At 37.0% G+C, this 23,794-nt stretch overlaps 2 protein-coding genes across 2 annotated transcripts; one reads left to right on the forward strand and one right to left on the reverse strand.

Moving 5' to 3' along the window:
- The first annotated feature begins 1,510 nt into the window (after positions 1-1,510).
- On the forward strand, positions 1,511-14,806 carry LOC142643652 (SWI/SNF complex subunit SWI3D). The gene is made up of 8 exons (XM_075818350.1): positions 1,511-2,223; positions 2,806-3,335; positions 10,109-10,774; positions 11,172-11,338; positions 11,435-12,222; positions 12,623-12,816; positions 12,910-13,348; positions 14,406-14,806. The coding sequence occupies exons 1-7, from the start codon at positions 1,731-1,733 to the stop codon at positions 13,255-13,257; spliced, it is 3,186 nt and encodes a 1,061-aa protein (XP_075674465.1). The 5' UTR covers positions 1,511-1,730; the 3' UTR covers positions 13,258-13,348; positions 14,406-14,806.
- An 821-nt stretch (positions 14,807-15,627) lies between these two features.
- Positions 15,628-19,712, reverse strand: LOC142643653 (ras-related protein Rab7). The gene is made up of 7 exons (XM_075818351.1): positions 19,430-19,712; positions 19,135-19,161; positions 18,919-19,018; positions 17,327-17,473; positions 17,124-17,204; positions 16,877-17,022; positions 15,628-15,931 (listed from the first exon to the last, which is right to left on the reverse strand). The coding sequence occupies exons 1-7, from the start codon at positions 19,480-19,482 to the stop codon at positions 15,865-15,867; spliced, it is 621 nt and encodes a 206-aa protein (XP_075674466.1). The 5' UTR covers positions 19,483-19,712; the 3' UTR covers positions 15,628-15,864.
- Between the last annotated feature and the right edge of the window lie 4,082 nt (positions 19,713-23,794).

Raw genomic sequence — 23,794 nt, forward strand, 5'->3', positions numbered from 1 at the left:
TGAATTGTATGGTCTGTTTGGAAGTTTAGAGAGGGAGAAGAGTAGTAGGGAGTAGAGGGGAGGAGAGTAGTGGAGAGTAGAGTAGAGGGAAATGGTTATCCTCCACCTTATTTGGATGTTTTTAAAATTAGTAAAAGGGAATGGAGTAATTAGCACTTCCTCTTGTTTGTATGTTTTAAAAATTAGGATAGAAAGGAGAGGAAATGATTTAAATAGATAAATTTACCCCTATTTGAAAATGAACTTGCAACATTAGTCTATGATTAATTTGTTAGATTGAATAATTATTTAATCAACATTCTCATTTTATCAAATAACACTAATATACTCTAACAACAACAAAAAATAACACTAATAAAAGTATAAAACTACTATTAACTATTATAAAATAATTTTTTTACCTCAAAAAAATTATAAAAAAATAAAAATCATTTCATAAATTTCTACAGCCTTCTCCCATTTCTCACCAACCAAACAAAAAACTATATGACATCCAAAAAGTAAAATTAGAATTCAAAATTTTCTGATCAACCAAACAAGGTGGAGATGAGAGAGAGATCGGCCGGTTTGATCAAGGTAGAGTAGCTTTGGAGCTCGATGAGCTTTCTAGGGCAAACTAGGATGGCTCCGACCGATGACGTGGAGAGACCAATTGATCCAAAAGTGAGGCTGATGTACTCAGCGAACGAAGGCAACCTAGACGAGATCCGGGAGCTATTGGATTCCAGCGTCAACGTCAACTTCAAGGATAGCGATGGTCGCATGGCTCTCCACGTCGCAGCCTGCAATGGACTCACCGACGTCGTTTTGCTCTTGCTTGACCGTGGTTCTAAACTCGATCCCAGTGATTGCTGGGTAGCATAGTCCGGTTGGGTTTCTCTTTTCTGTTTGGTTGCTGAGAAAATATTGGATAGAAACTGTAAAAATACTAAATTTGTAGTGTTTGGTTGCTGAGAAATTGCGTTTGGTTTGTAAGAAAGCACTGGAAATATTTGTCATTTGTAATGTTAAACCATTTGGGTTCAATTTTTTTTTTCATTCACCTTAAATTTTCTCAGGAAACAAACAAGAATTAATTATATAACCAGTTTGTAATTTTGTTAATTTAGAAAGGGTAAATTGGAGAATTCATTTGATCAATAATTTATCTACTCTATTCTCCCTCCAAATCTCTCCAATTTGGGGAATTAAAAATGAGGGGTTAGAGGTAGTTGAAACCCCTCTCCTTCCTTCCTTAAAAAACTTCCAAACAAGGTAATTAAATTACTCTCCCTCCCTTTACTTTACTCCTCTCGTTTTTTAAGCTTCCAAATAGGCCAGTGTATGAAAAGAGAAACTTAAAAAAAAAACTATTTTAATAAAATAAAGTTTAGAATAATAGTATTTTTCAAAAATGATATAGAAGTAAAATTTTATGCTAAAATAAACATAAATTTGGCGAATATTCTGAGTGAGTAAAATAATACATGAGGCTGCAACTAAATAATCCTGCATCGCACACAAACACAAAAATATTATTGCTACAAACCAATCTAATTTCTCCAATCTCCACACCAATCACTCCGTGGATAACCCAATAAAACTCTTTCAATCTTCCTTGGAAACAATAAAATAATCCCTGGAAGTAACAGTTTTACAGAAATGGTGTAATACAAAACAAACACACAGTCACTCACCGAATCACACTACTCTTCCAAATCCAAAACTCCAAAAACAAACAAAATCCCTCAATGGAAGAGAAACGCCGCGAAGCCGGTACGCAACCGGCGGCCGGGGCAGCCGATTCGCCGGCTTCAGCTGAGCCGACCTCCTCTTCGCGGCGGCGAGCCGGAGCACAGAAACGAAAAGCCAGCAATCTCAGTGGTGGAGGCGCGTCGAACTCTCCCTCTTCGTCGACGCCGTCGAAGCGCGTGACTCGTGAGAAGGCGTTGCTCTCTCACTCTCACCACCACCACTCTCCGATCCACAATGGCCCGTTGACTAGGGCGCGACAAGGCCCTAGCAACCTCGGTTCCGCCTCATCGGCTTCGTCGGCCGGGGCGGCCGTGGGGAGAGGTGGTTTTGGTGCGGAGAAGACGAAGGAGCTGGCGTTGGCGGCTCAGGCTGAAGCGATGGAGCGGCGTAAAGAGATTGAGTTGGAAGCTTTGGAGACATCGATGGAAGCTGAGTTCGAAGCTATCAGATCTCGTGGCACAAATGCTCATGTGATTCCCAGTCATTGCGGTGAGTTTCAGTTCCAAACCCTAATTTGTTTACGTTTTCGTGGTTTGGCCGCTGAGAAAATAGATGAATATAGAGGAAAATGTACATTTTAAATTGTGTGTATATTTTGAATTGTGATAAAGTGAAGAAATGCACCTTAGTTATGCAATTGTTTCAATTTCTCGGAAAATTTGTTATTGAAATGCTAATGCTAGGCTCTAATTAAGTAGTTTTTATAAAAGAGTTGCTTGTACACTGATTGGTTGCCTACAAATGTCAGGGAAGGAAAAGAAAATGAAGTTTAGAATTTCATGATTTTGTCTCAGTGAGACTGCATTTGGCCAATTTATAAGTTCAAATTTGTCTTTTGGGCTTTTGAAAGTTATAATTCTGGGATATTTGGAACAAGAAATTATAATGAATTCCTTTCTCAAGTGTGTATAGTTAATTATTTATTTATTTATTTTGATTTCGGGATCTGAATAAGAGGTAAAGATGGAAATATGTTGAGATTGTGTGATTTAAAGCAGGTTCAAGTTTGGTCATGAGAGGGAGAATCAATTCTGTTGTTAATTAGTGCACTTCCTCCTTTTTGGCTTTCAGGTTGGTTTTCGTGGACAAAAGTTCACCCTATCGAGGAGCGCATGATGCCTTCTTTCTTTAATGAAAAGTCTGAGACTCGAACTCCTGATATGTATTTGGAGATACGAAATTGGATTTTGAAGAAATTCCATTCAAGTCCGAGCACACAAATTGAATTGAAGGACTTATCAGAGCTTGAAGTTGGAGACTCGGATGCAAGGCAAGAGGTGATGGAGTTTTTGGACTACTGGGGTTTGATTAACTTCCAACCTTTTCTCCCGACAGATTCTGTTGTGCCGACTGCTGATGATGATGGATCAGCTAAAAACATGGATTCCTTGGTTGAAAAATTGTATCGCTTTGGAACACTGGAATCATGTGTGAGTGTTGTTCCGAAGACCAATCTGACAACTCCAGCTATGCCTTCTGGGCTTTTTCCAGAGTCTGCAATTGCAGAAGAGTTGGCAAGGGCTGAGGGCCCAGCAGTTGAGTACCATTGCAACTCTTGTTCTGCTGATTGCTCTCGCAAGCGCTACCATTGCCAGAAGCAGGTTTGTACTTCCACAACAGTTCAGTGTTTGCATATTGAATTACATGGTATGCTAGTTACAGAGAAAACAAATTGCTGAACTAGATCCTCATTTGTTTTCGAGTTTCAATTCTGTGTGATGCTGCCATAGCTTGCTATCTAGTTGGATTGATGATGCATTTTTTTTTTTTCAATTTCAGAACCTTTTATATATTTATTGTTGCGTTGGTGGTATTAATAGGGTAAACTAAACTAGAATCTTGTTTTCCATAAGTAATAAAGTTTTGTTGATGAAAAAAAAAAGTGTGTATGCTGGTTACAGAGAAAACAAATTGCTGAACTAGATCCTCATTTGTGTTTGAGTTTCTATTCTGTGTGATGCTGCCATAACTTGCTATCTAGTTGGGTTGAAGATGCATTTTTTTTTTTCAATTTCAGAACCTTTTTATATATTTATTTTTGATAAATAGAACCTCTTTATATATTTATTGTTGAGTTGGTGATATCCATAGGGTAAACTAAACTAGAATCTTGTTTTCCATAAGTAATAAAGTTTTGTTGATGAAAAAAAAAGTGCTTATGTACACAAGATTGTACATGAGGTAGTCTAAAGAATTACAAGAAAAATGTTTAACTGAGAGAGAATTATTAAAATCTACAACAAAATGAGTGCAGGGGCCTTACGGGGTTGGTTTATGGAATTATATCAGAAAAGGGGTGGGATGACTTTTAACCTTATGTCATCTTTAAGGTGGGGGATGGTTCTTGTATTAAATTTTGGCGTGATCCATGGTGTGAGGGGCTTCCTTTGAAAAATATCTTCCTACAACTTTACAATATTGCTAGTAACAAGGATGCTTCAGTGGCTGAGTTGTTGTTGTTCTCAGAGGCAAACTCCCTTTGGAATATCAGATTTACTCGACCGGTTCAAGATTGGGAGCTGGAGTTGGTTGCATCATTTATGGACTGTATTTATTCTGGATCTTGGAGAAGGAATGGGTTGGATAAAATTTGTTGGACACTCTCTACTAGGGGTGTTTTTGATGTTCTTTCTTATTACAGGGCCTTACAACCCCCAAATCCAGATTCTTTTCTATGGAAACTGTTGTGGAAACCAAAAATGCCTCCAAAGGTTAGTTTCTTATTTGGGCAGCGGCTCTGGGAAAAATTTTAACCATTGATAATTTAAGGAGTTGAAACGTGGTGGTGGTGGATTGGTGTTGTATGTGCAAGAGGAATGGGGTGATCACTGACCACTTACTCCTACACTGCCCAGTATCTCAAGAGTTGTGGAATATGGTGTGTTCACTATTTGGGGTTCATTTGGTAATGCCACGTAGTGTCGTGGAACTTTTGGCAAGTTGGTCAAACAGGTTCAACAAATTCAAATCTAGGTGCTTTGGAGAATGATCCCTCATTGTTTTATGTGGGTCCTTTGGAGGGATTAAGGAAAGGAATACACATACCTTTGACGGGAATGAAAGATCGATTCATGAGTTGAAGCTTCTCTTTTTTCAGACTTTGTTTGATTGGGCAAATGCTACGGGTGTTTTTACTTTTATTTCTTTACCCAACATGCTTGATTTTTGTACTTTCATTGTTTCTTAGTTTTTTCCCCTGATGCTTTCTAGCACACAGCCTGTGTTTTTTCCCTCTGTATTTTCTCTTCTTTTTTCAATAAAATTTTATTGCCAAAAAAAAAAGAATGATTGTCACTAGAGCCTTTGTTAACCAGTGAAAAACTTCTCCAAATGCACCGCCAAGGCTTTCAGCCTTAAACTGTGCGATGATTTCTCTTCTCTCTACAGTGTCCACAACAGACATAATTAGGTTAAATTCCAAACAATAGAGGATAGTTTTTACAAAACCAATTTCTCCAACCAGCCAAAAGGTCAACAACATTCCTCGGAAATTCCCATTGAACCCCAAGCATATAGAAGACAAAGGACTTCAATGCATATGCAATATCACAATGCAACAGCAAATGATCACTGTCTTGCTACTGCACATACACATGCAACACCAGTCAACTAGGGCAATTTCTCACTTCACATGTCACAATTTTCCACTAAGTTGTCCACACAAAAATTGCAACCCGTTTTGGAGCCTTAGAACACCAAAATATCAAACAAAGAGTACTGATCCCAATTCCCAATAATTTAAGTCTCCAGGGGCCTTTCATGGTTCCCATCCCCTACCTCAAATTGCACATGATCCAAAAACCTGTCCCAACCCATCTGTATGATCCTCTATAAGCTACAACTGTGGGTGCCTTTGTCGATTGATGGCATTGACGCCAATCCTTCCCATACTTTAGAGCAATAACCTGTCTCCACAGATGAGTTTGTTCCTCCCTAAATGCTATGTCCATTTATCCAAAAGGGCTTGGTTGAAAGTGATTTAATTTCTTCACCCCCAATCCCCCATTTTTCTATTAATAATCCAATCCACTAGATGAAGTTTAAACTCATTCATGTAGAACAGAAATCTTGCCAATGAGGTCTAGCTCATTGGCACCTCTTATAAGTTCTAGGTAAAGGGCGAGGTCCCTCTTTACTATTCATTTTGGCAATGGGTTTTCTAAGTAGGAGGCTTCATTAAGGGCTTTAGAATAGGTACTACCACGCCAGAAAGGTGTGTCTCTCATATCTTATTTGCTGATGACACAATTTTGTTTTGTGATGCCAAGTGCCAATCTTGAAAAAATTCTTTTTGTGAAAATGGTGCTGACTTGCTTTGAAGCAGTGATAGGTCTAAAGGTAAATCTGAGCAGGATTGAGATGGTCCCAGCTGGGGCAGAAGAATTCAACCATCATTTGGTGGGCTGGGATACAGTTTGCACTCCTATTGTAGCCAAGCTATTTTGGGAAGATGGCTATGGTGTTTTGGGATGGAGGAGAGGTGCTTTTGGAGGCGTGCAGTAGTTTGAAGTACAGTGAGGATTGGGGTGGATGGAGTACGAAATCTTTTCGTGGAATTCAGGGTTGTACTTTATGGAAGAACATTAGGATGGGGTTAGATAGGTTCTTACAGTAGACTCAATTCAATGTCAGTGATGGTAGTCGGGTTCGGTTTTAGCATGCCAGTTGGTGTGGCGATCAGCCTTTGAGGTTGGTTTATCCAGTCTTTTATGACTGCTCTTTTTCTAAAGAAGAGTTGGTGGGATCCATGTTGATAAGGAAAAATGTGGGGGGAAGGAGGAATTTAGATATGATATATATTTTTTTTTTTAGATTTCAATGACTGGGAGTTACATTTGGCAGCTTCCTTTCTCAACCTTCTTGAATCCAAAATCCCACTTAGGGAAGGGTGTGACAAAATGTGTTGGCGATTGAAAAGGAATGGAGAATTTGGCGTTAATTCATTCTATAACGCATTAAGGGGCCATGTGCATTGGCATTCCCCTGGAAGAGTATTTGGAGTGTTAAGGCCCCACGACGGGTCTCTTTCTTTGTCTGACTGCGGCCTGGGGTAAGATTCTCACTTGTGATAATATCATTAAGCATGGTAATACGTTAGTAGGGTGGTGTAGTGGAGACGGTGGATCATTTGTTATTACACTGCCCTATTTCTTTTGATTTGTGGAGTTTTCCCTTCAGATCTTTTGGGATTCAATGGGTGTTACAAAAGCAAGTCATTGACCTGTTGTTTAGTTGGAGAAATTGGTCAGTAAGCATTGGCGGACGCTTGGAAATCAGTTCTATTATGTTTGATATGAGATTTTTTTTTTTTTTAGATATGAGATTTTTTTTTTTTTTAGATATGAGATTTTTTTTTTTTTTAGATTTCAATGACTGGGAGTTACATTTGGCAGCTTCCTTTCTCAACCTTCTTGAATCCAAAATCCCACTTAGGGAAGGGTGTGACAAAATGTGTTGGCGATTGAAAAGGAATGGAGAATTTGGCGTTAATTCATTCTATAACGTATTAAGGGGCCATGTGCATTGGCATTCCCCTGGAAGAGTATTTGGAGTGTTAAGGCCCCACGACGGGTCTCTTTCTTTGTCTGACTGCGGCCTGGGGTAAGATTCTCACTTGTGATAATATCATTAAGCATGGTAATACGTTAGTAGGGTGGTGTAGTGGAGACGGTGGATCATTTGTTATTACACTGCCCTATTTCTTTTGATTTGTGGAGTTTTCCCTTCAGATCTTTTGGGATTCAATGGGTGTTACAAAAGCAAGTCATTGACCTGTTGTTTAGTTGGAGAAATTGGTCAGTAAGCATTTGTCGGACGCTTGGAAATCAGTTCTATTATGTTTGATGTGGAAAATTTGGCAGGTGTGAAATCACCATGCATTTGAGGATGTGCTTTGTTACTATGTTTATTGGTTCTTTATTTGATTGGTCTTGAGCATGGGTTTCACAGTTTCACAGTTTCACTAATACCATTTCCATTCTGTAATAAAATATATCTTAAAAAAGGTAAAGGTTGAGGTTGTGGGTTCAAGACCCATTGGGTGTGTGTGTAAATTACCAAGAAAAAACTGTAGAACAGAAGTTTTAATGGGCTTTGATATCAATTTTGATGTAGGATCTTTAAGAAATCAATACTAAATTGGGGGTTTTAATGAGATTTTTAAGGGTTTTTTAATAGGGTTTGATGTATAAGGGTTTTGATAGTTTAAGTAATAGTAAGATTGGATCTTGAATGAGAGGGCAATCGCACCTTCAGAGACTTTTTTATTTTTCGACAATCACACCTTCAAAGCTTAAAATAAACTATTGAAATTTTAATAAATTCAATCTCTCTGAATGTTATTGGCTGCAATAAAGTATTTATAAAGTCAATTACTTATAAAAAAAAAAAGTATTTATAAAGTCAATTGCTAAATCCTTTCCTACAAAGGACTCCTAATAACCAATTTCTAGAAAGTTTAGGATTACTAAATATCCTTTTCCTAGAACAATTACAACTACTAATCACAAAGAAATAAGTACTTAAGAACTTCTAAATCAAATAGAGAAAAGCTTAGAAGTTAGAACACAAAATAAGACTCATTGGCTTTTGATACAGCAGAATGTAGCCCATTACAGAAAAAGTGGAAGTTACCTGATTACCCACATTCTAGTAAAACTTAAGTAAAACTGATCTAGCAGCAAATAAACATTAGCATAGATCTCTATTAGCTCCCTGGCTCTCCTCTTACATGTCTTCAAAAGGGGTTGATGGTAAAGTTTCCCGTTAGCTCCCTACCTCTTCCTTCAAAATTCTTCTCAACCTTTCACCATTAGGACCATAAACCCCACCAAACACCCGCTTAAAACCATCTACAATGTTACACCATTGATACTTGAAAGTACTTCAACCTTTTCCACCACCATTTTATCCCAAAAAATAAGAATCCCTCCTTCTGTATTAACAGCATCTAAACTCTAAAGCTACCCAATCAACCAAAGGGCTTGCCCAAATACTTCTTACATTACTCCCATTAGTCTCATCTATTTTAGTTTCCAGCAAAGACACTACATCACACCTCCACCAGGTTCTTCACCACCATAGTTTATTGGGGTTGTTTAAATCCCTCAAATTCCAAGACAATGAGTGGAGCATCATTGGGAATATCTTTCCCCATGGTCAAAGTGTTATTTGTCAATCTCCATTTTCATTAGTGAAACTGGCAAAAGGGTGGAGGGCAAGGTAAGTTACTAGCCCCCAACCCTGTGTTACTTTTGCCCTTTGGCTACTATCAGGTCTTCAAGCATCATAATTGATGGATGAGTTCAGATTCCTCAATTCCCTCGTTCCTTTTGTACATGTGTTACCCAGTAGCCACTCCTCTCACGCCTTTCTCAGCTTGGGATTTTTAAAAATTTTCCTCAGTCTCAAACAAAGCCAAGGTTGCTCTTCAAAACCCACAATGGAGAAGCCTACATATTTACTATAACCCTTTATTCACCTTAACACCCATTCAGAGAGTTTTTGTCCCAAAATTTCATCTAAAGTTTTGCGTTGATGATCTTTGAGTCTTGCTTGAGTTGATTGACGTTTTGAATGTATCATAGCAACACCCCCTCATGATTTAGCATTAAAAAGTCACAAATGTCATTTTGAAAATTTTCTTTAATTTTTTTTTATTTACATGGTTAGGTTTTGCACTTTTTCCCCCTTGGAACTTTAAATTAGAATTTGGTCCCATACTTCAGAAGTTTCTAAAATCTCATTCTATCTCCAAAGTAGTCAAAGACTCAAAGCATAAACCAAAATCAATCATTGATTCTACTCTTTCTTGTAAATCCAAGAGATCCCAACAAATTTGACTACAGCCCAATGTTCTGGAGACAAAAATCAAAAGCCTTGGGTAAATAAGAGCAGGAGAATAACTTAAAAACAACAATTTTAATGGCTTGGAATCTTCAATTATTGAGCTAACCTTAAATTGTCATTTTGGAGGTCTTTATATTAGTGGTATCACACTCTTAGATGTAGCAATATGCATTTGACTGTAGATTCCAAATAGTTTCTTTTCAAGTGTAAACTCTTTACTCATTGTAATTCCTTCTTTTTCGGTAGAAGTTATTATTATTATATATATAGAGAACCGGAGAAAAAGGTTGTGTTCCAATTGTGATTTTTGAACACAATGCAATGCCTTGAATCTGCTGTGTAATAGTAACAAACCAGTTGATGTAAATTTCTTTTAGGATGATTTTCATGGAATGGCCACAAAATTAGTCATATATGTTTGATAAAGAGAGATTTGATGTTGATTTGTCGTACTTATTTAATTTTGCTAAATATTAGTTTCCCTATAATGTGTGCTATTTGTACTGATCACGTTCATCTTTGACAGGCAGATTTTGATCTATGTACTGATTGCTTTAATAATAGAAAATTTGGTACTGGCATGTCCTCATCGGATTTTATTCTCATGGAGCCTGCTGAAGTTCCAGGGGTAAGTGGTGGGAAATGGACTGATCAAGAAACCCTCCTTCTCCTAGAAGCACTAGAACTTTATAAAGAGAACTGGAATGAGATTGCAGAGCATGTTGCCACAAAGACAAAAGCTCAATGTATATTGCATTTTCTTCAAATGCCAATTGAGGATACATTTCTTGATTGTGATGATGATATTGATGCCAGTTCCAAAGAAAACGTAGACCCAGCTTCCACCAATAATGATTCATCTATCTCTAAAGATGCCCCTGAAACAAAGGAAAGTAAGACTGATGCTAGTGAGGGTCAGCCCCTAACTTCCCCAATGGAAACTTCAAATACAGAAGATAAAAGTGAAGTGAAGGTTGGTGAGGAAACTTCAAGACCAGAAGATGCAAGTGAAGTAAAAGTTGGTCAGGAAACTTCAAAACCAGAAGATGCCAGTGATGTGAAAGTTGATCAGGATGATGGTGAAAAGTGGGCACTGAAGGCTCTTAAGGAAGCATTTGAAGCTGTTGGTTATCCTCAAGCACCTGATAACCCACTTTCGTTTGCTGAAGTGGGAAATCCTGCCATGGCATTGGTAAGTTGAATGGTTATCATATCTGCAGAAAATTAAGGTCATCTCTTAGGGTGCCTTTGGAGGGAATTTCAATGATATGCTAGTAATCTTTCTGGTCCATAACCCATGTATACTGCCTCATTGTACTTATCAAAAAAAAAAAAATGTATAATGCCTCATTGTACTACAAATATTTCAATATTAACACTTCAAGTACATTTTAGATAAATGAATTAATTTGAATATGATGTCCAAAACCATACATAGATGCATATTTATGGATTAGATATGTGATTTTGTATATCCTCGATACCTTGCTTTGTGAATCGCATTGTAAGATGTAAAACATACCAGTCACAATTTTGCCTTCCATTACTCTTGTTGTATTACACTTCTTAGAGGTTGCTATCTTTTACAGGCAGTGTTCCTGTCACGGATTGTAGGACCTGATGTTGCGATTGCTTCGGCCCACAGTTCATTAAAATCCATATCTGGAAGTTCTCCTGGCATTCAGCTGGCTGCTAGGCACTGTTTTCTTTTGGAAGATCCACCCGATGACAAGAAAGAACCAGTTGGTTCTGGGAGGTGTGTTACTTTATCTGGAGCTTATTTCCTTTGGAAGTTTATGAGTAACTTATGATTTCATTGAGATTTTTGCTATCATGCTGAAATTGTTGACAGGGATTCTCAGGAAGATGGAAACCTGGAAGGCAGAAATGAGAAAGAGGATAAGTCTTCCTCAGTGTTGGATGATAGCGTTTTATCTAATAACCAAAATGATAAGAAAATTGAAGATTCTATACCAGACGAAACTCTGAATAGTGAATCCACAGGAAAAGTGGTTGCTGCAAAGAAACAAGATACTATAGCTTCTTGTGAGGATGCTGGACAACATAGTTTGGATGAAACAAGCAATTCAGACGTGCAAAAGGACCACCAACAAAGTACTATGAAAGATTCAGGTGATTTAACATCCAAGGTGGATCTTCCACCGAGTTCTGTGAAGGAATCAGAAGTGACAGTGGAAGAGACTCCTCAACCTGCAGAGGCTGCAAAAGATGTACATTTGATTACTGATTCTCAGCCAGCAGAAAAGAAAGAACTTCAGCAATCAGTTTCATCAGATTCAGTGAGAGAGGCACCACAACCTACGGAGGCACCAAAAGATGTAGATATGTCTGATTCTCTGCCCTCAGAAAAGCACAAGCCCGAGCAACCAGTTGGAACCAATTCAGTCGAAAAGCCTCCCCAACCTACTGAGGCTTCAACAGATGTAGACATGGCATCTGATTCTCTGGTCCCTGAAAAGGATGAGCCTCAGCAACCAGTTACAACAGATTCAGTTGAAGAGCCCTCTCAACCTAAAGAGGCACCAAATGATGTACTTATGGCGTCTGATTCTTTGCCCTCAGAAAAGAATGAACCTTCACTACCAGTAACATCAAATCCAGTGGTCGACAATGGAGCAAGTAAATTTCTGTGTGTGTGTGTGTGTGATAGCATACATAAAAGGGTAGACTTATTGGCAATATTAATCGAGATCTTGACAATATGGACTAGAAAAGAACACTCACTAATTTGAAGTAGAATGAAAAGGTAGGGGAGAATATGTATTCAACACTATGGTAATGGGCAGATCAAGATTCTTGAAGCCTATCAAAAAATTATAAGAATTTACAATTATATCCAAATATCTGCTACTAAGTTTGGATAAGATCCTATTAAATTAGTAGATGAAAAGCATGCTTTAGTAAACATTGAAGAATTTTATCACCCTGGCAAGCCTTGGCCGCAGAAAGATGAACAAGTATCCTTGGCAGTTTGTATTGTATTTGTGATTATATTTCCTAATTTGTTATCTATTTACAGGTGAGGAACAGATTGAAGATGGTAAAAAAGTCCAACTTGAGACTACAGAGACAAAAAAAGACGATAACAAATTTGATAGAGTAAAGCGTGCTGCAGTTACAGCAATCTCTGCAGCGGCAGTAAAGGCAAAACTTCTGGCAAACCAGGAAGAAGACCAAATCCGACAACTTGCTGCATTTTTGATAGAAAAGCAGGTAAATCTTATAACCAAACAGGCTCTCATTTTGCTGTTAATTGTGGATTTTGGGAGTTTTGACTTTATGTTTTGTGGTTTCCATTTGTTGCAGTTGCATAAGTTGGAAACCAAGTTAGGTTTCTTTAATGAGATGGAAAATGTGGTACTGAGGGTGAAGGAGCAGTTGGACAGGTCAAGGCAGAGGCTTTACCATGAGCGGGCACAGATAATTGCAGCCCGACTTGGTTTACCAGCTTCCTCATCTAGAGGTGCAATGCCTCCATCATTACCTACCAATAGAATTGCTACAAACTTTGCAAATGCAGTTGCAAGGCCCCCAATGAGCATGACTGCCCAAAGGCCGCCAATGTCAAGACCCGTGGGGACAGTGGCTCCTACCCCTCCAAATCCATTTACATCCAATTCAATGGCTGGAAGTTCAATACGGCCGTCCAGCTAGGATAAGATTTCTTCAGTTGGGACAAAGTAAAATGCATGTGATAGTGTTTCATCCATTCTGGTTCCCTGATAAACTACTACAACTTTTACAAGTGAGTATCCATTTTTGTTGTTATTATTATTTTTTAATTATTGTTAAATGTGGTCAGCTAAATACAACTTAAATCCAACTTGCAAACAGTAATTGGTTTGCAAGAGTTGAGAACTTGGATTCGGAGAGTTCAATGAGCTGATTTGCTCTGTTGATGATATATATATATATATATATAGAGAGAGAGAGAGAGAGAGAGAGAGAGAGAGAGAGGGCCATAAGCACTGGGACAATTCTAGGTGCAAACATAGTAACTCAGGATATGACCTGACCTCAAAAACAATTCAATTTAAGATCATGTCCTTTTGATTTCCTTTGACCTTGGAGCTGATTTTTCAGCGACTGGAACCCCGTAGATGCTAGTTTCTAGACCTCTAGCATGAGCACCATGCAAATTTCGAAAAGTTTAATTAGAACTAAATATCCTATTAATATCATATTTTCACCTGTCCATACAATTGATAAGATACTTTGAAGGTAATGGCGGGATTGGATGAACAGAGTGTGCAGAGTTTTATTTGGGTCCATTTTAGTTCCTTTGATAGTGAAGTGCATCCTATTATATTTTTTACTTATTTCATTGAAGCTAACATCATTTTATTAAAATTTTTGAAGCAACATCATATGGATTTGTGCATAGTCATTAGTGTATGGTGTCTAGAAAAAATTTTCAAATGCTTTATTTAGATTGATAGAGAGCAAGTTAAGATGGTAGTTTCTATTTCAAAACTTAACATGTCAACAAATATTACGAAGATTTTTGGTTTTTTTTTTTTTTTTTTTTTTGAAAGAAGATTTTTGGTATTCATTCCAATGTTTTTGTCATCAAGTGCACTAGTGTACATATTTATCTAATGACTGATTTATTCATTTATTAAAGAAGGCTCTGGCTAATATATTGTACAATACACTCATGTCTAAGCCGGTCATTTTTGTTGCCAGTTGGCAATAGTTTACTGATTTCCCATCTCATTATGTTTTGTACTATTAAGTTGCTAGTATTACAGAAAGTTTGATTCTGAAACTGAAAGTTTGAATGCTACCATGCTTTGTTGTAGGTGTACCCAAGGTTTTACGGATTAGCATAACTCCAACAATATGAGTGATACACCTGCTTGTTTGACGAGCATCAATTTGTCTTGCAAAATCAGCAGATGCCTTGTCCTTTACAATAGTAAGGAAGATTTGTCCATTAGCAATTTAGCATCTTCCTTTGCTAAGCCGTATTCCAGCTTATCTTGTTTTTTAAGTAAACATTTTTTTCAGAAGGTTAAAACTTCAGTAACTAACAGCTAGGATTTTGGAATTTTGGCTGATGTTAGTTATTAGTAAGGCTAGGTCTTTTTCAGTAGTATTTAAGAAATTCAACTTGTATAGTTAAATGATTGTTCCGTGCCAAATAGATTACTCTCATACTTTTTTAATTTATATATACTGGTGTTAATCCTGTTTGAAGAAAGTTCAATTTTCTGCTGTGTATTTTTTTCCCCGCTCAATTTGGTATCATTGCTGACCTGAATATCGATCAGAATTGCACCTATTTGGTAGTGTCGTCCCTAAAATTTGGGATTAGTTTTTGCCTTTATATATATATATATATAAAAGATTTGACCCAAACGGTGAAATTAAAATTGCAGCATCAACTGTTAAATGAGCAAACCAGCCTGAATTTCATACCAGTTATTGTTAAGAAAACTTTTTCATAAAATTAGTAACTAGCATTGTAAAAATTCGTGTAACTAGCAAACGTTGTGACCCAAATTTGAGGCTTTGGCATGATCATATCGCTAAACACTGGCCACCTAGCTGGTACACTAGGAGCTCGCTCTGCGATTATTAATGTGGAACTAGCCTACCACGCCAGTGGAACTGGAAATGCAACATTACCTGGACGCATCAGCAGTCGGTCCAAGTCACCATTCCACTGGAAAGTATCCGCGGGGAAGGATCACAAATTTATAATATTAAGTGGAAATGTAGCTGGGTGCCCTGACGATCTCACATAGAGATACCTGGTCAGGCAACAATAGGAGCCTTCATTTATATGCTCAATGGCAACGGGCTAAATTTCCCACAAAGTACAATTCAGCTGCCATATTTCTGACCCACAATCTTTCACAACACTTCTCATCGGAGCCCCATGGAAAAAAGAAGAGCACATTTTGATAATTTCCATTTTCAGGTGTAATGCACACTCCGTTACACCATTACAATGTTTGAACATATTGTTACAAGAATTCAATATCTTTAATAGTTGAATGGAATAGCCATGGAATCATCTTTAGAACTTTGACCGTCAACAATAACCTTCATAAATAATGTAACTTGATCATTCAAGCAGTACTTACACAGGTAACAAACCACCAAATCCAACCACAACAAATGGACCAATTTGTTTCACACACTAATATACAGTGCAGCATACTTAACAATAAAATGGTTTAATGGGATCGAATTGTTTCTAGAGGACTTCTAAAGATAAATTTATTTTACTGAGAAAAAATCCAGGCAATATATTTAGCACTCACAACCAGTTGACCGCTGCTGACTGCTGCTTGCAACATCAATGGTGTCTGGCAAGTATCTTCATAATGCATAAAATCCCAACCAGAAGAGCAAAGACAAAATAAAGAATTAGTATTTTGATAAGTCGCATATATACGAAGTTGTAACTTGTGTAATAGGTATATGTAACATCATTTTTGTATATGGAGTCCACGAGTGGGTTCCACAGACATGTGAAAAGTATTGCATTGAACTGTTACATAACATAAGATACTTCTTGCACATCCTACAGGCCTTAAACCCAAAGAGGTGTCATTTTAAGTTTGAGATCATTGGTGGAAAGAAATATTATACTTTGTCATAATTCTGGAACAAATGCAGTTAACATGTTCAACTTTGTGAATCACGTAATCCTAGGAATAAGTACAGTCTGCAAAAGATCTCTGTTCTGACTGAAAGAAATCATATGAGACAGTGAAATCTAATGGCTGAGTAATTAATATGGTAGTTGAAATGAAAATAAGAGCATCATGCAGAACCAATTTTCACTGTAACCAATTTATGTTAAGAGTAAAATACTAAAACTAGAGTAGCAAAAAGAAGGATGGATCTACAAATGCCCACAGCTATCATAATAACTAGGCATGACAAAGATGATGTAAATATCATGGAAACAGTTGACTGCTGAAAGGGATTCTTTCAGCAGTCCACATAATCAACATGCAGCTAATATCTAACGCCCACAAAATACATAGCTAATAGATGTTTAGACTAATCTTGTAAACTAATTGTGAGCATTTCATGTATTATTACTTATTACAAATAGATGTTTTGGTTTCCTGTATTGTTTTCTTTATTCAATGAAGTTATATTACTTATTAAAAAAACACAAATAGCCCAGCAATATGATAAATGTAAATTCCTAAACAGTATGAAGAACAAAAGGCAGACCATCTGCATGCCTGTGCACTCATACGCATGCAACGTACATGTGAAAATTGAAAATTCATTTTTTTCAACTTACATTTCTTCTTCTTCACCACTCTTCAGGGCATTCTTAGCTATGCACTGAAAGGCTTCTTCCACATTAATACCTTCCTTGGCAGAGGTCTCAAAGTATGGAATGTTTCCCTTCGATGCACACCAAGCTCGAGCTTTTTTCTCTGAAACCTGGAAAACCAACAGAAAGCTACATGTTGAATTTGACCACAAATGGTATCTAAGTCACATGAGAGAGGTGGAGAGGGAAATAATTTCAAAGAAAGACATACCACTCTACTATTTCCACCATCTACATCGATCTTGTTCCCTAGAACAACAAATGGAAAATTTTCTGGATCTGAGGGACTTGCCTGCAGAAGGTTTCTCATATCATCACCACAATTGCAATTTTTTTTCCTTTCATTTAAGGAGCCACAGGGGGATTTGTAAATGAAGTAACTTGCTGAAAAGTTTAGAAATACAAATGGCAAACCTGAATAAGGAATTCTTCTCTCCAGTTGTTAAGGTTGTCAAATGACTTCATTGAATTAACATCATATACAAGAACACAGCAATCAGCACCACGGTAGAAGGCAACACCAAGGCTTTGGAATCTTTCCTGGCCAGCTGTATCCCAGATCTGATAAAACAAAAGAAAGACTTAATTAATCTTCATTAAAGAAGCACAAAAAGATTACCATCAGAATATCTAATGGTACAAGTGGAAAACCAAGGCACAGACATAACTTGCACTCCATATGAAGTATAATTATAGAACATAATAAGCGCGTGAATTTTTTTTTTACATCAAATGAAAATCCGAGCAGCAATTATGTAGTGACCAATTGTCCTGTAAATGAATGAAAGAGGAACCCAAACATAACAGTCATGACTGGGATTTTTTTTTGATAAATAATGAAATATCATTAATCAAAAAGACCCAAGTACACCGGGAGTGTACGTGGATAGGAGTGCATCAAGATCGTAAATTACACAGTCATGACTGGGAATTAATAGCCAATCCATCACATTCTCAATTTATTGGAAATTTCTAGTTCTTTACACTCTACAATTTAATATAACGAACATGTTTAAAAAGTGAGAGTAGAATTTCTTCATGAAAATGTTTACACAACAATCTACAATGGTGCATACGTTGTAGACAAAATTGAAATAACATCTTTCATTCTCAGTGATGAATTATGCAATCTTCATAGTTAAGCTGTTTCTAATAGAAAAGTTGAAGACAGTCAAGATCTTAATGCTCCTCATAGTAAATTATGTTTCCCACCCTCAATCAGCAAGACTTTGATAACATAGGTTTATTTTTTATTATCTAGCATATAATATAACGAGAAAGTGTCATTATATATTTTTTATATAGCCTTATTACGTTTTAGAAAACTAGTAAAACTAGAAGTCATAATATTACTAACACAAGAAAGAGTCATTCCATATTTTTGTGCTCAATGTACTCAGAGAGTAGATGAATTTGATTAATAAAAATATTGAGTGTTTTGAGCGTTGAGGGATGTTGGCCTTTGTGTGCTCTTTTCTCCATCTCTTTCATCTCTCTTTTCTTCTTCACTTTCTTGTGGTATTGTCCACGGGTACAGTTCATACAACCCTTGAACACCATAAGTTACCTCTTTTCCTTCTCCCACACAACTCTAAATCAAGAGCTTTCAACAAACTTTCTTCCACCAAATAGTCAATCAAATAACCCATCAAACTACAATTTAATTCCCAACACAACCCAATAATTCTAATTCTTTCTTCAACAATTCTAAGCTTTAGATTCCCAAATTCTCCTAACCCTAAGGCCTAAACCCACTAATTTATCGAACAAATAGCAAAGAATGACAATGCAAACATAATCAATAGATGTCATAGCAAAGATCTTCAGCTTACAATCACAAAATTCCTCCAAAAATTAAGACATGCACGCTTAAAAGGCACACTCAAAATCAATACTTATGTCCGCATGCGTGCAAGCGACAACAAACAAACGCATCTGCATATGAAAATTAAAACTTGCATTGTTCAATTAAGAACATAAATAATCAGCATCAGCTAAGTGTCAACCTGTAAGGTGAAGAGCCTATCTTCAAACTGCACTTCCTTCGTCAAAAAATCAGCTCCAATTGTCGCCTTGTATTGATTGCTAAACTTCCTATTTACATATCTATTAGAAAATATGTCAAGGCAAAACCATCAAATGTATATTGCTCTTCATTTTTAACAAATAAACAAAATTTTGAATAGCAGAAGTAATAAAAATAATCAAGAGCACAAGGATACTGGTTCATCAACGAGGTCTTTCCAACCCTGTAAAACACACGCAATTAGATCAAACTAAGCAGAATAATAATTGTAGTTAAAAAAAAAAATCTCTAATCAGATCAGAACCAAACCAATAAGCAAGAGTTAGATATGAATCTGTGTGAAAATCAGTAAGATCTCAAAGATCCGTCAAAATCTCTCTCAAAAACTAAAACCCTAGAATTCCAAAATCAAAGCTCACACCCACAGAGACACAAAAACATATATAAGGAGAGAGAGAATCAGAGAGAGAGAGAGAGAGAGAGAGAGAGACCCGCTATCGCCAAGGATGATGACCTTCAAGAGGGTTCTTCTACGGGAAGGCATGGTACGGATATGGAATTCGAGAGAGAGAGAGAGATTTGGGGGGGCCTGTTTGGTCTTTTTGTAGTTTTTCCGACTATGGCTCCGTATGTGTGAGAGAGAGAGAGAGAGAGTGAGAATCAAATGGGAATAATTCTCTCTAGAGAAAATCGGAGCTTCGTAGTCTGGGAACCAAAAAGCTGGACTGACCTGTAACTTTTTTGTAAGCTTTGCGTTTCCTTTAAATTAAATATTTTTATTTTTATTTTTTATCCAGGAAATGTTATAGTCATGTGGTGGAATGCAACAACCGAGAGAATCCAATTTGTGCCAACTAAAAGTACTATTTCTTTTGTAATTGGAATAATTATTTTATTAGGAATAAGTACCATTTTTTTTTTCTTTTTTGGGTAGATACTATCAACTTAGCTTGATGTTAATCTAACTTACTTTTTAAACACTGCTAGATTTGTTCATCATGGTATCACATAGTTTGACTAAATTACCTGTTAATTATCCCTTAGCCTGGTCTGCCTTCGACAAGCTTTTATCTCTCACTCTCTTCCTTACTCCCTCCTAATTTTCCAATGATTTTTCTTTTTCTCTTACGTTCCTCCTTCCCTCTCTCTATTTTTTCCAACCCCCACAACCATTGCTTAGACCTCATTTTAAAGCCCTCTATGAGTGGAGTGGCCATCATTTTTATTCCCACTCCCTCACATATTCCCATATCTCCTAGAATCCTAAGGGATCCTCATGAATTCAGAGGATTTCCTTAGAACTTGTTCCAGACGTCGGATGGTGCTCAGGAGTGAATTCCTTTTAAAACCGCTAACTCTCGGTTACCAACCTTTTAGGGATTGCATACAGACCTCCTTTGTGGTTGGTTTAGACCCCTTCCTTCTAAAGGATCCCTCGGGGAGGGTCACACCAATTCCCGGTACCCGGCTAGTGATCGGGCCTAATGTGATGAAGCCCGAGGGGTACCTCTCCATTGTGTATTGGGGCCACACTACCCAATGGGCATTGGGCTTTGTATTGGGCTTTGCCTCGGCGGTCGGTTCGATTCATCAGGCCCAGTTCACCCGCAATATGTTAATAGCCAAAGTTTAAAGAAAATCAAATTAGAATCTAAATTGAATTACAATTAGAGTTTAATTGTGAGCTATGTATCTTGTTTAATTTTTAAATTTTGTGCCAAGTGAATTATTGAGTTTAAAAATCAAAAAGTTCAAATCCAATTGAATTTCAATTAGAGTTTAGTTGTGAGCTGTGTCGTATTTAATTTTTAATTTTTGTACCAAGCAAATTATTAAGTACAAGAATAAAAAATTCCAAATCCAATTAGATTCAAAATTAGATTTAAATTGGAGTCCACTTTTGCACCACGTGTCCATATTTTTTTGTGGCAAGTGAATTATTGGTTGCAATAACCGAAGAGTCTAAATCCAATTAAATTATAAATCATATATATATATATATAATATTAGAAACCATTATATATTATAAAAATCTATGGTTTAAAAAATGTGTAAGGTAATACCATGTATAATTTAAACATTTTCTAAAAATATATATAATTTAAACCGTATAATTGCAATTGTTTTTGTTAGGTTCTAAATATTTATGATTAACAATTTATGTTCAAATTTCATGTATGTTGGCAAACCAAGTACAAAAACATGTTTAGTATAAGATATTTTTGTCTTAGAATAGTTTCAGAAATTGCTCAAGTTGACTCAAGTTAAGATTCAAGAACAGTCAAGCATGTGTGAAATAAACACCCACTCCCTCCTCCATTCCCTGTGCCTTCTATCTATATTATCTCTGTTGAGGTCTAAAATATCACAATATTATATCAAAGTCCAAAACAATACAAAATTGAAATTTAAGAACCATTTGGGCAAGGATAAGGCTCAAACTTGCCAATTAAGGACTACTTAAAATAAGTAGGAAAAGGCCCAAATCCATGAATGGGTAAACTTTGAGCCTTATGAAACAAAGAAAAAGGAAGCTCAGTCTAGCCCTTATAAGAGAAAATTGTTGGGGAACTCAGAAAGAAAGCTGAACTAGGATACTTGGGGATTCCTAGAAATTTGGGATCCTTGGAATATGCAGCAGGAGACCAGCTGGGATTGAGACAGCTCAAGAGAGCATGCCCATGAACACAAATAACGAGGGTGGATATGTCCCATCAGCCGCCCCATGATGCAAAAAAAGGCAGATGACTTAGGAATCAACGCTTCATGAAAAAAAAGTCTAGTACCTCAAGGAACGCAGGGAGATGGACCATGAAGGAAGGTGGCTGGAGATCTTTCAGCCTGACAGAGAGGAATTTGCCTATTTAGAGAAAATAACAAAAGGTAAAGTAGCCAAAAAGTGGATTTGAAAAGTAGCATCTAGAAGTTTTGGAAAAAGAGAATTAAAAGCCAGCCTTTAAGACCTCCCAAAAGAGAAAGGTCAACCAGGGACTTTTGGGGGGGAGAGGGGGACCTTAAAAGGGGAAAATAATGTGAAAATAAGGAAGGGACCAGCCACTAATGTTGCTGACACAACATTGGTTTTGCTTCCTAGGACAGCAAATGGAGGGAATCAGTGGTACATCAAAAACTCTAGGAGAGCACTATAAAAGGAAAAGGAGCCAACAGTAAAAATCATATAGTAATAGTGAATCAAAGAGAAAAGATCCTTTAAAAAAACTCCTTTAGAATTCAAAATGGGAGAAAAGAGGGAAAACTCCGTGAGGGATCCTGAGACAAACACTAGAGAATACACTCGGATTTAAAGGAATTCAAATCCCACAAGTCTTAGAAGCTCAAAAGGGCTATCTAAGTTTGTGACTTTTGAACTTATTTGTGTCACTAGTGGAGAAATGATCTAATGTACTAAAAACAAAACAAGAGATAATGAAATAGTATTCATCATTCTGAGGATCCCAGACGTTTTATTCACCTTCCCTGTTATTTATATTGTTCTTTGCCGTCCCTTGCTATGCATTGCATATATGTTTTGTATGTATTGTAGGATTCATGCTTTATGTGCAAATTGGTTCGTAATCAGCCCAAAATTACTGCGGTGAACCAAACTCAATCCACCAAATAGCAAGTGTTAGGCCTAGGGTCTTTGCTCCTATTTGGGCCTGAGTACTGTCAAAAAAAAAAAAAGAACCCACATTCTCAACAAAAAAAAAAAAAAAAAAATGTACACATGCACAATTTTGCATTGAACAATTCCAAGTGACTTATTAAAGTCAAAATTTCCAAACTTGGAAACTGTATTCAGAGCAAATCGTATGTGTGTACTTTGTGAGCAATACTGTGTGTGCACTACTAATTATCTTTTTCGATTACTAGAATTGCAAATTGTGCTTTTTAAATCATTTTGATTTTGTCCTTTAAATCTGCATTTTGAACTGTGACCTTATGTAACAATTTAATTTGATCTTCTTTGCTGAGTGACCATTAAATACTAACTCGACTTAAATATAACATTTTAATCGTTTTGAGAGCATTAAAAAATAAAATAAAAGTTAATTTTTCCCTTCTTAGTCCTTTTTTTTTTATTTTAAAATCACTACCATCTGCTTATCCAAACCCAACCTCCATCCACACCGCCAATCAAGCCTTGGATAAAATCATCTCAGCAACCCCAAACTCTATCAAAATACCGACATACATATAACCAATTTTCAAGACTCAATAACAAAAAGTCATTTTTGATTTTTCAAGCCTTCTTAATAGAACGAGCATCACACCATCACTGGTGCAACCATATTTGGCTTTCGAGTCTCAATGACGAAAAATCATTTAAAAACAGAACAAAACAAAATTCATAGTACCTAACTTCTTCAATACAAAATCTATGAACGTTCATCACAAAAACAAAATTCATAGATATCATAACTGTGGGGGGCAAAAAGATCCTGATGGGAACGTGGGCCTTTTGGGCCGTGTTAAGGAAGGCCGACCTGATCCTGGGTTTAGAATTTGTTAGTACTATGGGTCGGCCCATACGCCGAGGATCCGAGGATCCAGCCGAGGGTGACCTTACCCTCGGATGAACACCGAAGAACTCGGGACTTCATAGTAAGGATTAGGGGATGACACGGTTAAGGCCAATGGTTAAAAGGGGGGGAACCCTAGAACGCCCCAGAAGCACCGGTGTTGAAGAAATGTCAAAGATAAAGGCTGCTACCTCCACATTAAAAACCCTGCACCTACCACCCTGGCCGCATTAATGGGGAAGTGACACCTGAACAGTGGAAGAGAAACTTCTGGTTACTATTCAAAGGCACTGAGAAAAGAAATATCTAGGCTAAGGGGGAGGTGAGGCAACA

This window comes from Castanea sativa, chromosome 7 (assembly GCF_040712315.1).
Source record: "Castanea sativa cultivar Marrone di Chiusa Pesio chromosome 7, ASM4071231v1".
Taxonomy (NCBI): Eukaryota; Viridiplantae; Streptophyta; class Magnoliopsida; order Fagales; family Fagaceae; genus Castanea; species Castanea sativa.